Source organism: Hydractinia symbiolongicarpus, chromosome 2 (genome assembly GCF_029227915.1).
Source record: "Hydractinia symbiolongicarpus strain clone_291-10 chromosome 2, HSymV2.1, whole genome shotgun sequence".
NCBI classification, from domain to species: Eukaryota; Metazoa; Cnidaria; class Hydrozoa; order Anthoathecata; family Hydractiniidae; genus Hydractinia; species Hydractinia symbiolongicarpus.
Window position 1 is genome coordinate 15471712 of NC_079876.1, and position 15471 is coordinate 15487182.

General features: G+C 33.3%; 1 protein-coding gene and 1 long non-coding RNA gene across 2 annotated transcripts; one reads left to right on the forward strand and one right to left on the reverse strand.

Moving 5' to 3' along the window:
* Positions 1-3858: 3858 nt before the first annotated feature.
* LOC130629638 (uncharacterized) lies at positions 3859-5488 on the reverse strand. The gene is made up of 2 exons (XR_008981998.1): positions 5268-5488; positions 3859-4057 (listed from the first exon to the last, which is right to left on the reverse strand). It is a non-coding gene; the product is annotated as an uncharacterized LOC130629638 (long non-coding RNA).
* Positions 5489-5614: 126 nt separating this feature from the next.
* LOC130629637 (uncharacterized) lies at positions 5615-12955 on the forward strand. Its single transcript, XM_057442909.1, has 2 exons — positions 5615-5909; positions 9744-12955. Exons 1-2 carry the CDS (start codon positions 5887-5889, stop codon positions 10810-10812), a joined length of 1092 nt encoding a protein of 363 aa, XP_057298892.1. The 5' UTR covers positions 5615-5886; the 3' UTR covers positions 10813-12955.
* Positions 12956-15471: the final 2516 nt, after the last annotated feature.

Sequence of the window (15471 nt, forward strand, 5' to 3'; positions counted from 1 at the left end):
GAACGTAACACATTTTCATCAAATTTAAATCGCATCTGAAAGTCTTTTTGTCCTACCAGAACACAAGTAAATATAAACACAAATACACCTTTTGTCTTCTACTATTACTACGCACGTTTGATTTCTCTTCCTTTATTGTGTTTTTAGCCTTCTTCAGCCTCTACCAGCGTTCTCTAATCACCATGTGCCATTGTCTCTTCTTAGTCTTAAATTTTATAATATTTTTCAATGCGTATATAAGTATATATTTACCATAATTTTAATTGGAGCTATTATTCAACCTGTGATCTCCGTCGATAGGCAGATCACCTTAACTAACCGCTAATAGGTATAATAGTTTACGACTCAAATTATAAAATCTATACACGGGTCGAAACTAATAAAAACGAATTGGCTTAGCACCATTTAGAGTTATGGAAGGTTCATTCATCAACCGTCTAAGTTAGCTATATACCACCAAAAAACACATTTTTCATACCAGAGATGCACGCAACTGTATCTTTACCATCACGTGGAACTGCTTATGGACGGGGTACCACGTGATGATAAAAATATAGTTGCGTACATCTCTGGTATGAAAATGTGTTGTTTGGTGAACTTATCCTAATTTCTAAAGGGCACTGGGCCAATTGATTTGTATTATAAATCAAATCTTGTCTTAATTGGAAAATTTGAACGATAAACGGGCACGTGATGATTGCTTACCAAATTTTTGAGCAGTCCCCTTTTGATATTAGAACCTTCTTAACTTACACATCGGTCTCATATTTCGTAACCATGTCAATACCTTATGCAGGAGGGCCCAGCACTTGAAAGAAACGCCAGATAATTGGAAATTTTTCGTGGCATCTGAAACAGGTTACTGTCCACTTGTATGGGCATTTTCAAGTAGGTCTTTATTATTTAAGAGTGTGAACTTTAAGTTTTGAGAATATAAATTTAGTTTTTGGTAAGATACGCATCATTTAGTTTTGTGAAGTAAAAACCCTGCGGTAGACCGCTCGGCCATCCATTCATTAGACAAATCGTTACTCCAGTAAGAATTTGGTTCACCATCAAGTTCAACTGAGACCTTCATCATTGATATCTAAATTAGAAATCGGTTTTTTGATTTTTTTACAAATAACCACAACATATTTTTGAGGTTGATATTACCTCCGATAAAGTGAGCATACATTTTATTTGAAAAATGTGAACAGAACTTTATGTACAAATTTGAGGTAGTTAGCATATTTTGCACTGTAAGTTTTGAAATCTGTCTGTGAAATCCATGCAAAAGTATAGGGAATATGCAAACTTTAACAAAACGAGAAATTGATTAAAGTACTTGTTACGGTTGTGAATAATAAAATACAGTGTGATTTTAATGCCTATCTTAGCTTCTTGTTTTTATATTACGTTTATGTTTCGTTGGTTAATGTTATAGAGATATCGCTTTTAATATCATAAGAGCAATTAACTCTGCCACTTCAAATACTAGCGACTCAAGCCTTAATTATATTAACAATTCTTTTAAATATTCTTTTAAAAAGTAGCGATTTGTCTGATGGTATATAGCCAACCTTGACATTCAACACAAGAGAAATAACTTCTTACAGACAACTTATACTGTAGTATGAAATTTTATTACGCTAAAGATTGGGAAAAGCACAAACCCAATAGGAAAGTTAGTCTGCCAAATGTCTTGACAAAACAATAGCAACTATTACTGACTAGCGACGAGTTTAGACATATTCAAGACCCGTTTTTCAGCAGCGGTGCATGATCGAATAACATGTTGGGTACTTCTTTTAAAACAAAGCTACTTGTTTGATGGTATATAGCCAACCATCCAGCACAAGACAAATGAGTACTTTAAGGGAAGAAACGTTCACAGTATAAAACATTCGCAGTAATTTAGCCTTGTTTTTCGCGAAAGTTTCTTCCGTCAAAACACGCTATAAAGTTGATCAAAGCGCGAAAGTTTATTTCCGCGAAATATTTAAATTTTTAAAAACGTTAAAGTTACCTAGACAATTTTTGTTCTCTTTTTTTTATGTCAGTGTTTTTTTTTACTTTGCCAAATGTTCAGGTTCAAAATCAGCTTTTTTGGAATAAAATCAAATCAAATAGGATTTACCGAATAAAATTTTGGGAGGTGCCGTCTTTTAAGACCCTCGAAATTTTCCCGTAATTTTGAGGAGTCCGTTCGGAATGAATATTCCAAAAACATTAGTTCTTTAATTTAGCTACTAAAGCACGTAATTGCTAAAATTGTTTAAAACCACTCAGAAATCATCTTAGATACCTGAATTCTCGAAAACCAAGTCGAAGAGCACTTTTGGAAGATTTATTCCAGCGGAAACTTTCGATGTATTTGAAAATTATTTTTCTACTGATTATTAGAAGATTTACGGTAGCATAGACTGAATTAGTAGCTTATACTATTCTGAGAACATATATTACACCAATTAAAATCTATGATATCGGAAGAAAGAGCATTTAAAGAATAGAAATTCCATAAAATGGAAGTCAGAAATTTGCGAGATATTAAATATATTTTCAGAAGGAATAAAAACGTATCACTGTATATATACGTTTAGCTCCGGGTAAAAGAAAATGGAATTTTTAATCCTTTCTGCCTCTGAAACTCTACATACTGAGTGAGCTGCCTAATTAAATTACCGTCAAATTTGGTCTCGAAAAAAAAGTCCTCAAACTGAACATTTAGCAAAGTAAAAAAAAAACACTGACTTATACACGTCAATAATATACGTAATAGCGTCATTCTAAAATTGCGATGTCATCATTATTTTCTGTTTTTCGATCGTTTTTTTAACCTAAATATATATACGAAACCCTCATATAAGCAAAAGTTTATTCCAAAAAAAAATTCTAAAAAAACCTAAACGCAAACCTGAAATTTTGCGGTGATTTTGGTACTGCGAAATTTTTTTTGCGCGAAAGTCTCTTTCCTTAAAGTATTATATCCTACAACCCCAGACATAAATTAGTGGAAAGAAGGACGAAATTTCGAAGTTCGTAATTACAAGCAATTGAGAAAGCCGTTTCTATGTAAATAACAGGCACTCTAAATTTGTAAAGAGTCCTTGTCAAACTCTTAAACGGTGCTAATTTTTACTGCCGTCGGCACGCCCTAATTTCCCGATATTTTGGGCCTTTCTGGACGTGGAATGAATTATTTCATAAGACAGACATTGCGAAAAGTGCAGCTAGCGCATTTTCGAAGTTCGTTACTTGGATCCACACCCTTGTCAAAGTAAAACGTTTACAACCTACCAGCTGCATAGTACTGGTGAAGTAATGCTGTTTAGCCATTTTGAGAAACAGCCAAAAAACGGCCATTTCCACAAATATTGTGTCCAGGGTTGTAGCTTGATATCCTCTAAGATTGCGGATACCATATAGTAAATTGAAATATTTTCGAGTGTATTAATTTTCGTGCAAAACGTTTTGGGCGTAATTTCTGCACTACTAACGAACGTTTTTATATATGCCATACATTAATTTGATCAGAATACAATACAAGCAGAAGCTAAACTTTTTTTAAAAAAAATTGTATATTTCCCCAGCAGAGCAAATCACTACTTTATGCTGAAGCCAACAACTTGTACACAAAAATAGTAATTTTTTTGTCTATGGAGTTTCATCACACCGACTTGGAAATAATATTGGTATAAATAAGCTTTTATTATAAAAAAATTATTATTGATTGCACCCCTGGTGTATTTTTATTGCATTCAAAATTTTATATAGCACAAATAAAAATTAATAAATAGGATAAATGGACAAATAGTAAAAAGTGGACAAATAGTAAAAAATGACATAGCCCAAGGATAACAAAAAACAAATGCCAAATTTTAAATAAATGGAATATAATAAAATTATAACAAGGTTATGAAAATACAAATTTTTCAAGTACAGTATTTTCTTACACAGTAACAGGTATTTTCATATTGATTTAAAAATAACTCCTTTAGTCATTTGTATCTACTCCATATGATAATGACATGCATTGCTCTTTTTAGTTCATACAATACGACAACTCCCAAAATATCTAAAAAAAATACTTGTTTATAGTATGCTAGGGTCCTCACTGAGACAAAATATGGAAAGTTTCTAACAAGGTTTTCCAGAATTTAAAAAGTGTTTCAGAGTTAGCCAATTTTTCTCAATTACTTTGGTAATCTAATACTCTAGCAGGAAAGATCCTGATTCATGAAATTTTTGTGCAAGTTTAAATTCCAGAGAACTCTCCACAGACTTTCCAGGTAATAAGAATGGCTTATTAACTGCTTACCATAAAATATAGATAAAAAAACACACTGCGGTTTATCTTTTTTTATTGTTTTGTTTTTTGATTTCCCGGCAGTGTTACTTGTTTACATATAGCTATCATTATTGCTGCTACAAAATTAAAAGTTATATGGTGCAGTATATATATGTAAAGCCTGTCATTAAGGCTTTTTAGCCAATAAGCACTTGTATATATATATATAGAGAGAGATTTTTTTGAATGTTTACATTTTTCACAGTAAGCCCTTCTGGCTTTAGAAATTGCCTGGTAGGCAAAAAGATGTACATGCTAGGTGAAAGAAAGTCTTGTTCAGTCTATTCCTTTGGACAAAGGTATTGGTAAGACTTTAAATGAATATATAGGTATATTAAGCAGAATGTAGAGCAATCTACAATAATAGTTTAAAGCCTCAACAATGTTTCCGTAAAAAGAAATGGTCTGATAGGACATTTCTTAAGCAAGCTTCCACATCTTTTTACCTGCCATGCGGTTGTTAGAGCCAAAATAGCTTACCCACAGAAAAATGTAGCTAAACATTCAAAAAGGTCTATTAACCAGTTAAAAATAGTTATCAGTTAATAAGGTGTCATAAACTGATTGTGCGATTAAATATGTCTAAAAAATGCCAAAATGCCAGTCCTTAAATGAATTTCTAAACATGCCTGTCTTAAAGCTCACCTAGCTCTTTTTTTATTGATTTCCAGTAGTAAAACGGATTCTGAGAACAACAAAATGATGAGTAACTCGTTTAGCTGTAAGCAGAGATGTTTTTGGTGCCTAGCCATATAATTTGTTGTAGGTAACTAGGTAACTGTTATTAAGTAGTAAAAGATCACTTTTTTTTTTACTTCGTCATCATTAGTGTGCTAGCTAGCCCCAACATAAGTTTGCTTTAAGCAAAATTAAGTTGGGGCATACCCTATGGCTGTTTCTTAGAACGGAAACATAATACTACCAATAGTTATCTTACACTGCCTGCCTCTAGCTAGGATCCTCTCTCTCTCTCTCTCCTAGCTTCAATATCACTGTCTCGTAGTGGTAAATGAAAGTATAAACAAAACCTGCTTTTGCAGGGTTTTTTTTAGCAAAAAGTCATCGCTGCATTGAACAAGATGTCAATGGTGTACTTTGCGGAACCTAACTTAGTCGAAATAGATATGCATCACTACACTGGATTATTATCCATCCACTGGTTTATTTTTAGAAACCTTGAATCTCGACCGAAATACCAAGTTTTTCCAAAATTTACTTTGAGATACCAGGTTTATCGAATCGAAAAACCTAGTATCTCGATCACGGGAACGAAAAACCTGGTTTTTCTTACCGTTAAACCTAGTTTTTCGATTGATATACTAGGTATATTGAATACTTGTGAATTTGGCTTGCCATACAGCACGGCGTCCATATTTGTTTACAAAAAACGAAAAGTTTACGTCAACCGATATAATAATTTTAAAAAGCTTTGAAAAAAGTTATAACGCGGCATCGATTGAAGTTCATGAAATTTTTTTTGTGGTGGTGATCGTCAAAAACAACATTGGTAACATCATAAGAAAACATGTATTGTAATTAAACAGAAGGAACAAAACATGCAAGATAACGCTACCAGAAGGTAAGGGTGCAAATTAAGCATGGTTAACATTTATACGAATCATGCTATAACTACAGCAGGATGATTGTTAAAAAGTTGTAAAGAAAACTAACTACGTGTTGTTTGTGTTCTATAGCTTCAGACAACAGAATTTTAGAATAGGACTTGTTTCGCCATCTTATGATCATATGAAGATTTAGCTTAAGGTTAAAAAAAATGGTTATTTGTATATGATTTTGTAAAAATGTTTTAGGTCGAGTTTTTTTGAGCTGTTAATATAGATTGCCGGCTTATTTAAATATTCTAAAATTTATTTAAAGGTACTGTCCGATTAAAAAACAATATCTTTTCTTTTGTTTTATTAAGTATCAAAAATAACGAAGATTGCACTCTTAAACAACAAAGATTTATCCAATACTTAGCACCATCGTTTGTTTGTTTTGATCTTGCTGCACTAGCCTACCATCTTCACAAACTTTCAAACGCGGCAAAAGGACTGGGGCAATTCATTATTCAGCACATTTTTGCTTGTGACGTAGTTACCTGGCTTCTTATTAGGCGAACCCCCCCGACTTGCGCATCGAACGACTAAATGCTTATTTATATTTTTTTTCCTTTGTTTAAAAAAGTTCTTCATGAAGATAGCAATGAATGAAAATAATTCGCAGGTTCTAGGATTTCAATTCGAGCCGGAAAGAACAGCGAATGATGAGCTAGTTCCGACTTTTCAAGACGTAGACGAACATAACATTGGAAACCTTGTTGCACTTACTCCTAAATGTGAGAGGATGCCCTCTGAAGTGTAGAATGTTTTTGCTGTCACGAGACAGACTCTCAGTCTTTTTCAGGAATATTTGAGTAGGTGTGCGATGATTCGCACGTGTAAATCAAGTAACGCGTGCGATGTAAAACGCACGTGCAAAGAATGTTACGCCTGCGATACGGGCTCCGAGGTTATTTTTGTTGCGCATTCATTTTGCGGTAGAAAAGTGGGGGACGTTTTAAATCGTGAACCCCAAACACGATGATCGAGCGTCTACTGGTATAGCGACTCTCTCAATCTTAACTTCCTTTTCTACATGTCCGAAATAGTATGCATGACTATACTGTCATTTTTATATTTATTGTTTATTTTTCACAAGCAAATAGGCAAAAATATGCTTTGTTTTCAAATTAAAAAAAAATCTTTATCCACGTGGCTTAAATAAAACTTCAAAATTCATTCAAAAAGTTCAGCTACACTTTAACAAAATTTTTACAGAAAAAAATTTATACCGCCCGTGGGTTTCGGTTTTACAGGCATAAAGAAAATATCCATTAAATTCGGACCTGCTATGGTTTCCAATTATTTTGTCAAATGAAGAAATTATCTACAATTAAATCCATGATAAAATGTCTATTCCGCCTGTAAGTGCAGTTTTGCAGACTTGCTTCATCCGTGCTCCGTCGGCGTTCACCTCCGCATTAGTTAAGAACCGCATGGCTGGATTTCTTGTGTAAGACCTGGTTACCAACGACGAAGGGGCCAGGCAAAAGAGATTTATGTCTACGTAGTTCTTTTAACTAAGTCAGGAGTCGGTGAATTAGCTAGGATGGTCAGGTTGGCTATGAATAGGCTTGCTCGTGGATTAAAAGGACCAGGACTATTCAATAATTTCTGAGATCTAAAAGTGTCCGACCAATACGGAAATCTATCGGACGTTTTGTCTGACGACTGTCCAAAAATTATTTCGAGGGCTGCCATCGCACGCTACATCGCACGCGACAAAATGGATTTTATAGGTTGATTTTGAAAACTCAATATTTATTTTTCAGGCGTGCGATTAATCACACGCCTGAAACGATTTAGGCGTGTGCCAGAGCGTGCGCGTGCGATCGCACGCCTCTCCTGAAAAAGACTGGACTCTATTAAATATTTTCAATTACATGGTATAAAAGTTTCTACTCCTTCATGAGTAATTCTTAGATGCGAGTGTGATTGAGTAATATTGTAATATTTTTCAGATAAAAAATGTATTACGGAACACGAAGAATTCCGAGCGGTGGTTTTATTGAAGAGTACGCTGTGACCATCTTTGGTGGCACTCCATGACAGAGAGTTTCGAACGACCACCTAGTTACCAGCCCCTACTCACCTCCTTAACATCCTTTTCTTTCCTCCGTTCAGATATTTCTCTGACTTTTGGTTTTTCCTTATACGGAAGATTTTTTTTTGGATCCTTGAGCAGCGAAAAAAAAATTTTATCCTGTTTTTTTCGACTGTTGTTAGTGGAATTCACAACAGCGCACCACGACATTATTCTGCCTCTCAACCTTACTGAATGTGCGATCTGAGTCTAATCTCTCTGTGGCGGGACATCTAGTGAAGAGGAAACTAATTTTTAATTATTGACTGGTTGTCTTTAGAGTAGCTGAAACAACTATGCAACCCTAAGGCTAAAGTCATATTGAACTTCAAGTTTTATTAGCGAAAGCTTCTTACTTAGGTTCGTACATAATTAGCACAGTGTGTGTTTACCTTAAGGTCTAGACACATCTCTCGCCTTCGATTTTTTAATTCCATATGAATAATTTATAAAAAGCGGTCTTTCACAATTCAGGGGGTAAAATTACCATAATTTTTAAACATATAATAAAATATCAGCCCTGGCCCACGTTTTATCTATTTTGGGCAGTTCGGCGCGCTCCAGGTAAATACGTCACACGCGACATATTATTTCAGCCTCGCTTTAGTGCCTATCATCCGCCATCCATATAAACAATCGAAGCGAGAGACCGCATGCTTTTTTGTAAACAAGAATGAGATATTGTTCAGTTGGTGTAAGGAAAGAAAACAAATAATTATTTAATTATTTTATAGAAATTAGTTCCAAATAAGAATTTTTTGTCAAAATTTTAGTTGATTTTTAATCGGACAGTACCTTTAAAAAACGAAATTGTGCGTACAAATTTTTTTATATATACTTTTTTATGTATATTTTTTTTACATTCAAAGAAAAATTTTATAAAATTAAAATGATTAATTATTGGTAAAGTGAAATTTAATAACATTCTCTGTAGAAACAAAAAGGAACAAAAAGAAATTTGATCTATGAAACGACTATTTAGAAATGTATGTAAACAACTGTACAGAGAACAAAAACATTATTTTAAAAAATCAGAGGTTGAAAGAAAGCGCAGTAATCTAATATTTTTTGATTTGTCAATACAGGCGAAAACATAACTAAAACAACATAAAACGTTAAAGCAAACTATATATTTTTACGTTTTATTTAAATGCAAAAGCTTCATCAAGTCAAACAAAAACGATGCATAAAAATATTCTGCTTTTAAAAGCTGTTATTGTTTACTTTTAAACAAAACATAAAGACGCTACTTGGTTTTGTTTTCTTTAAACAACAAACCATATTCAAAGTTCTTTTTAAGGTTATCTAGGAAGGTAATAAACACTTTTCTATCCTTATTATACTGGAAAATATAGACCTCTGTCACTTGCATGGATCTCGTTGTTTTTTGTCCATACGCCGTGACCTCAATCTATATTTTTCAGAAATATAGACCAACTAAACACTTAATAAGCTATTATTTTTGTTATGCATCTATTAAGAGAATGTTTAACATGCAAAAAAATCATAACCACATCCACTATATTTTCCTAAAAATGCTGCGATGCTTTAAACAAACTTTTTTATCACAAGACTTGTCTTCGAGAGAAAGTAAGACTCTTTTCTGCAAGAATTTGTGCGCATGTTAAAGTTTTGTAAACATTGGTAAGTCTTATAAACTAAAGTTAGGTTGTTTTGATTTAGACCGATTCACGTAGTTATATACGTTGTAAAATGAAATTCTATTTAGATCATTGAAGAAATTTGAACTTTGTTATGGTTGCTACGATGACGAAGCAAAGTTTCGTTGTGGGGACTGCAAAGAACGATTGTATTGCAGCAAATTGTGTCAAAGAAGAGATTGGAAATTGCGACACAAGAAAATATGTCCTGGAAGACCTTCGTACAAAGGCACACTGAAAGATTCGGACAAGTCTAATATAGGTGTGGTTAGTATAGGCAAGTATTACTTTATTCTCGAAGAAAAAGCACGTGAATTGACTCGGAAAGAAGTAGTATATATCGTAAAGTCTTGTAAGCAACCTAACCTTGACATTCCACCATATCATAAAGAATATCAGGAGACATACCCTGACGAAAAAGAACATTACCATTTCCTAAAAGATGTTTTTTATCGTCAAATGTTAAATCATATAACCAACAAAGAAATAACTAGATGTAGAGAAAATTACAAGCGCCTATTGCCAGTCTCTATTCTCAGAGAAAGATTAAGTTATCCAAAAGAATTTTATCAAATATTTCGAAATACACCTGCAGCAAAAACAACCTTCGAATTTGGAAAGACGTATGTTTTCATCGGTCATGTGGACTTACTCGAGTGCCTGATGAGAGAATTTATTGGTAATGGTGATAAAGTAAATGTGTACGGATTTGAGCAGTCTGAAATATGTGTGGCGCGTTCCTTGATTATCTACGAAATGATGAAAATAAAGAAGGATGTTGATTCTATTCTGGAAGTTTGGTTTTCGACAGGCTGGAGTGAAAAAACATCAGAAGATTTTCACAGCGCATGTGGAAATGTAGTCACGTCAAGTCAACCACAAGAAGTGAGGGATTTGATAGATCATTGGAAAGTTACTTATTTATCGTTGAATAAAGCAAGACTAAAATGGAAGCAGGGCTATTTAACAAGAAAGTCACTCAATGCGATCGCGAATCTCATTAAAAAGCAAGATAGCGTTGAATTTTGTCGATACCAATTAACTGGTCAAATATTGGTCAATTGGATTTGCAAATCTATGGTAATGTCACAATGTTTTCGCTCACCCCGGTTTTTGAAGAATATCTTCTTTCAGTAGCATAATTTTTCAACTCCTTTAGTCAAGGAAAAGGAACTTTCTTCTGAAATCAATTTTATTGAATGTGTAACACAGCACTACAAATCGAAACTGGAGCAGTTGGTGAAATTGGTAGCAGAAAGTAAAGTAGAAATCACGTTGAGTGTAATGGACGTTCAGTTGGAAAACAAACAAGCAATAAATCATATCCAATCATTGAAAGCAGATTATATTGATTGGAACAACATTGGAGAGTATATGGAGAAAGAAAAGTTTTTTGAATTAGCCAGTGCTTGTTCTACAAAAGAAACGATGCACTTCCAACATTTCATGAATTGGTTCAAGCGGTATCATGGGGTACGTCTTTGCCATTTTGATACTTTTTTTGTGAAATCGAAAAAAGCAATTATCGACATGTTGGGAAGTTGTGCGTTCCTCAGGAAAGACGAATATTTTGACCATCATTCGGTGATTTTAATAAACAGTTTTGCAAACCAGTACATAAATGAGTTTGTGCAGCATCAATTTAACTCAGAAGAAATCGAAATTTTACACATCGATTATCCGGAAATATCTAACCCATTTCTTCGTATGGGCTATATTTTCCATGCTTCTTTTCAATTCAAACAGCAAGTAATAAACCGGAGACATTGTATTTTCAAATTTACAATCAAATAACAAAAGACAGGAAATTTAGAAGTTGACTTTATATGTTTACTGTTTACCTTTACATATGGATACAGTATACAATGTGGCCTCAGAATGATCGTATCGTTGATATAATATTTCGAAATTTTCGATTTAAGTTGGATCAAAATTACAATGACGTCAATGATTTATTGAACTTCAAATTCGTTACAGCTGACGGTATTTCCTAAGGTGTGTATATCGCGCAATTAAAATAATTATTTTCAATGTTGAAAAATCCAACTTGGAATTACAAGTTTTTGGAGAAAGAAAAGAAGAATTCCAATATATTTAAAAAGAAATTTTGACCATATTTTGCCAAATGTAAGCACTATTTCTGTTGGAGTATAGGCGGCGAGCGCAGTGCTGAACAAGGGCAATGCCCTACATGTGTTGGGTTGAATGTCATAAAAAATGAAAAAATAATGGTTTCTATTTGCATAATGAAATGGTGCCTTAAGCGACAGCAAATAAAGAACCTTACGTATGAGAATAACTAGTTGTAAAGAAATTTTGAGAATTCGTATGGCATATGATCTGCTTGAATATTTTTCAAAAAACCTTTTTTGGTGTCTATTCAAAATCGATTAAAAAATTTACTAAAAATGTTAAGGTAATCGGGGTCTAATATATGAAAAATTTTAATATTTAACCGTCAGCTATAATTTTAAGAGAGGATGTTAAATCTTTTTGTGAGATAAAAGCAACAACTTTGTACTTTAAGCTTTGAGCACAAAATTGTTAAAATTGGTTTTGTGATTTTTGTTATTTAATGTTGTTTGCACGATTTCTTTTTAGAATGTGCACTAAATTTGTTTTCCCTTATTTTTTACTCATGGTTAACCATTGTAGTAAGAACACACGATTTTAGAAGTTCGACGTAATTAAATTTATACAATGTCTTTTATGTTCTTCGATTAAATCTAGTATTAACGGTATGGTAGTTGAAATGAGTTGGTATATGATTATCTGTTTCTATGTTTGCACAGAGAAAGTAAATCTTTGGGAAATTCAATACAACATTGATAGTGTATTTGAGGTTTTTTACCATGAGATTGTTAATTATATTGTTAATAATTGGTTTTAAAGGAGAATTGAGGTCAAAATTGACTTTTTTGATTTTTTATTATAATTTCACTCATACCATAAAAACAAAAATGTTCCGAAAACATTATGCAATTTTATGAATTTTTGAGGGAGGTATGAGGTTGCAAAGTCATTCGGCAATGACATCACAAGTACGAGAGCGGCTGAAACGCACAAAAAACAAAGTCGAATGTTTATATTCAAAGAGTGCAGCACGACAGAAGGATGTTTGAAACGCAGAAATATTGTTGATTTCTTATACTTAGTGCGTTTACTTAGATTTGTCTTTTATTTAACATTTATATTCTTTATTTGTATATTTTTAATATATCTTCTAAATCAAGGCATTTGGATTTTTTTTTACTACCTCGAGCGATTAAATTAAGAAAGAATAAATATCTGTCCTATGCCACTTGTTTGGTTGTTTTATAAAAATTATCTGTCTTTTCTTATAATAAATCAATTCAGGACGTAAAATGCCAAGTTGTATATATTACATCGACAGTGTCTGATGAAAGAAGTTTCTAGAACGGATATATTGAGACATAATGTGTCAAAGTCGCTATGTTTTGTTATGCATCCAGAATCAAGTTTATCAGAAAGCGAAGTTTCGAATTCCGTGCAGTATTTGATTTAAACACCTCTTCATCGTCGCTATCGTCACTGCTAGAAGAAAACTTTCTTTTCTTCATTTTCTTTGCTATATTGGGGCTCTCCAACATATCCATACAAATAATCTTTATTACCAGCAACGAAACTATCAGAGCTATATCTTCGCAAATATCATGTCGCTGTCTGAGGACGCCATCGCTGAATGAATGTTTTGTTTTGTAATTTTTCTTATTATTTAGCAGTGCCGTAACGACCGGGGGTCAGGGGGCACAGGCCTCCCCCCAATAATTTTCCTTCTAAAGAAAAGAAAAAAAAAGAGAGAAATAAGGAAAGAAAAGAAAGGAAGAGAGAAAGAGAAAGAGAGAGAGCCAGAGAGAAATGAAAAACATAAAGCATTTGTTCTAGTCATGGTCAACATCACTGATCCAAATGGGATGTAAATTTTCTAAAAAGTGCCAGCACCCTTATAATTTCTAGTGTTCTTATCATTTTTTATATTATTGTAGTCGTGTAATGTAAATATGTATCTCTTTTTATCTTTTGATTTTTGATGGAAATTTTTATCTAAATTTTGATGCCAGTTAAACAATACAGCTTTTCTAAATTACAAACATTTATCGTGACTTTTAACATTGAACCATGTGATCGTTGACGTCTAGAAAGGCATTTTCCGCCAATCTAGAGATGTATTTCCCATTCGGCGCCCCTGTAGTCACTATATAAAGCGGATTCATATATCTAATTATAGCCCCCACCCCCCCCCCCCGAATATTAAGATTGTGGTTACGGCACTGTTTAGTCACGATTAGCCATCGCAAAAGCACACGATTTTAAAAGTTCAACTTTACCACCAGTTTTCTCTTCGTGACGTGGGCATTTTTTATCTAGGACTTGCAGCAGACCTGAAAAGAGACAGTAAAGGTTCAATTTTGCCAGACAAAATAGCATTTAATTAAAACAAAATTCTAGTTATTTTGTGCATGTTAGCACTCCTCCTTTGGTTGTTCGCAATGAAAAGTCAATAACCATGGCGCATGAAAATGTGTAGAAAAGGTTATTGAGCTCAAAGTTATTGACTAGAGTGTAATCTGGTGAAAGAGTGAGGGAAATAAAATTTGATCACATTGACAGTTTGCAGCCAGTTAAAGAAATAAATGTGTTTCCTGGTGGATAATCAAAGTATGATTTAAAAGGAAATTTGTCTGTAGATCCTGGAGATTTCAGTGAAGAGACACTTAATTATGTAAACTTGAAGAAGTAAACAGAAAGGACAAGGTTGTATCTACTAATGAATTCACTTGATGTTGTATATTATACATTTTCCTAAAAAACATACTTAATAGCTATTTGTTTGGATGGCGATGCTCAAACTCTTTCTTCTGTGAGAAACTCATCACCAAATAATGATGCTTAAAAATATAAGGTAATATATTTTCACATTTTTAGCCTATGGCTGACTATGTGAAATTTGATTCACCGTCTTCTAAAAACTTCAAACAGAAATGCACGCTGTGGGGCCTATTTTTTTTGAAGAACGTTTCATTAAAACAAAAAAAAACTGAACTCTAGCTGGCTGTTTTTAGTCTTTAAGCCTTTTTCGGGACGATTTCGTCTTTCTTTGTAGCAACACCCGAGCCTAGTGTTCGTATAAAATTAGTTTTATAAAACAAAAAGCACTTCTTAGTATTAGTATATTCTTTTTACTGATCAGATTTTACCCTATCAAAATATTGGTATTATACCACAACTTAACGACGCCATGAGATGTCATGCTTACAGGCATCTATTATGACAGTCAAATTAGGGATGTCCAAATTTTGTGTTGAATATACCTTAAGGAAAGCGATTTTAACAAAAATCTTATTTGCCAAATAAAGAAAAAATCTTCTTTGATAGCAATTTAGGTTGGCCAATTTTTGTCAAATTCTTTCTGCCCATATTTCTTCCCTTATGGTAAAACCCATGTAATTGTAGTAAATTTTGAACACTGTGTACATTATTTTTCAGATGAATCTTCTTTTGACTTTCTACAATCTCTGTAATTGGAACATTTGATGAACGTAAGAGTCCACAAGATGACCTCATACAACCATATGAAAAATCATTGGCTGCTGTTCACAGAAAACTTCACTGATTTAGCTACTTCGACAGAGTTGTGTAAAAGATGAGCCTACCTTAGCTAACGCACATCATATAGTGTCTGTACGACGCGGTATGTTTGGCACGAAAGTAATACCTTTAAGAGAAGGGAAACCAAAAAAATGAAATTAATGAAATTAGGGATTATAAAGAGAA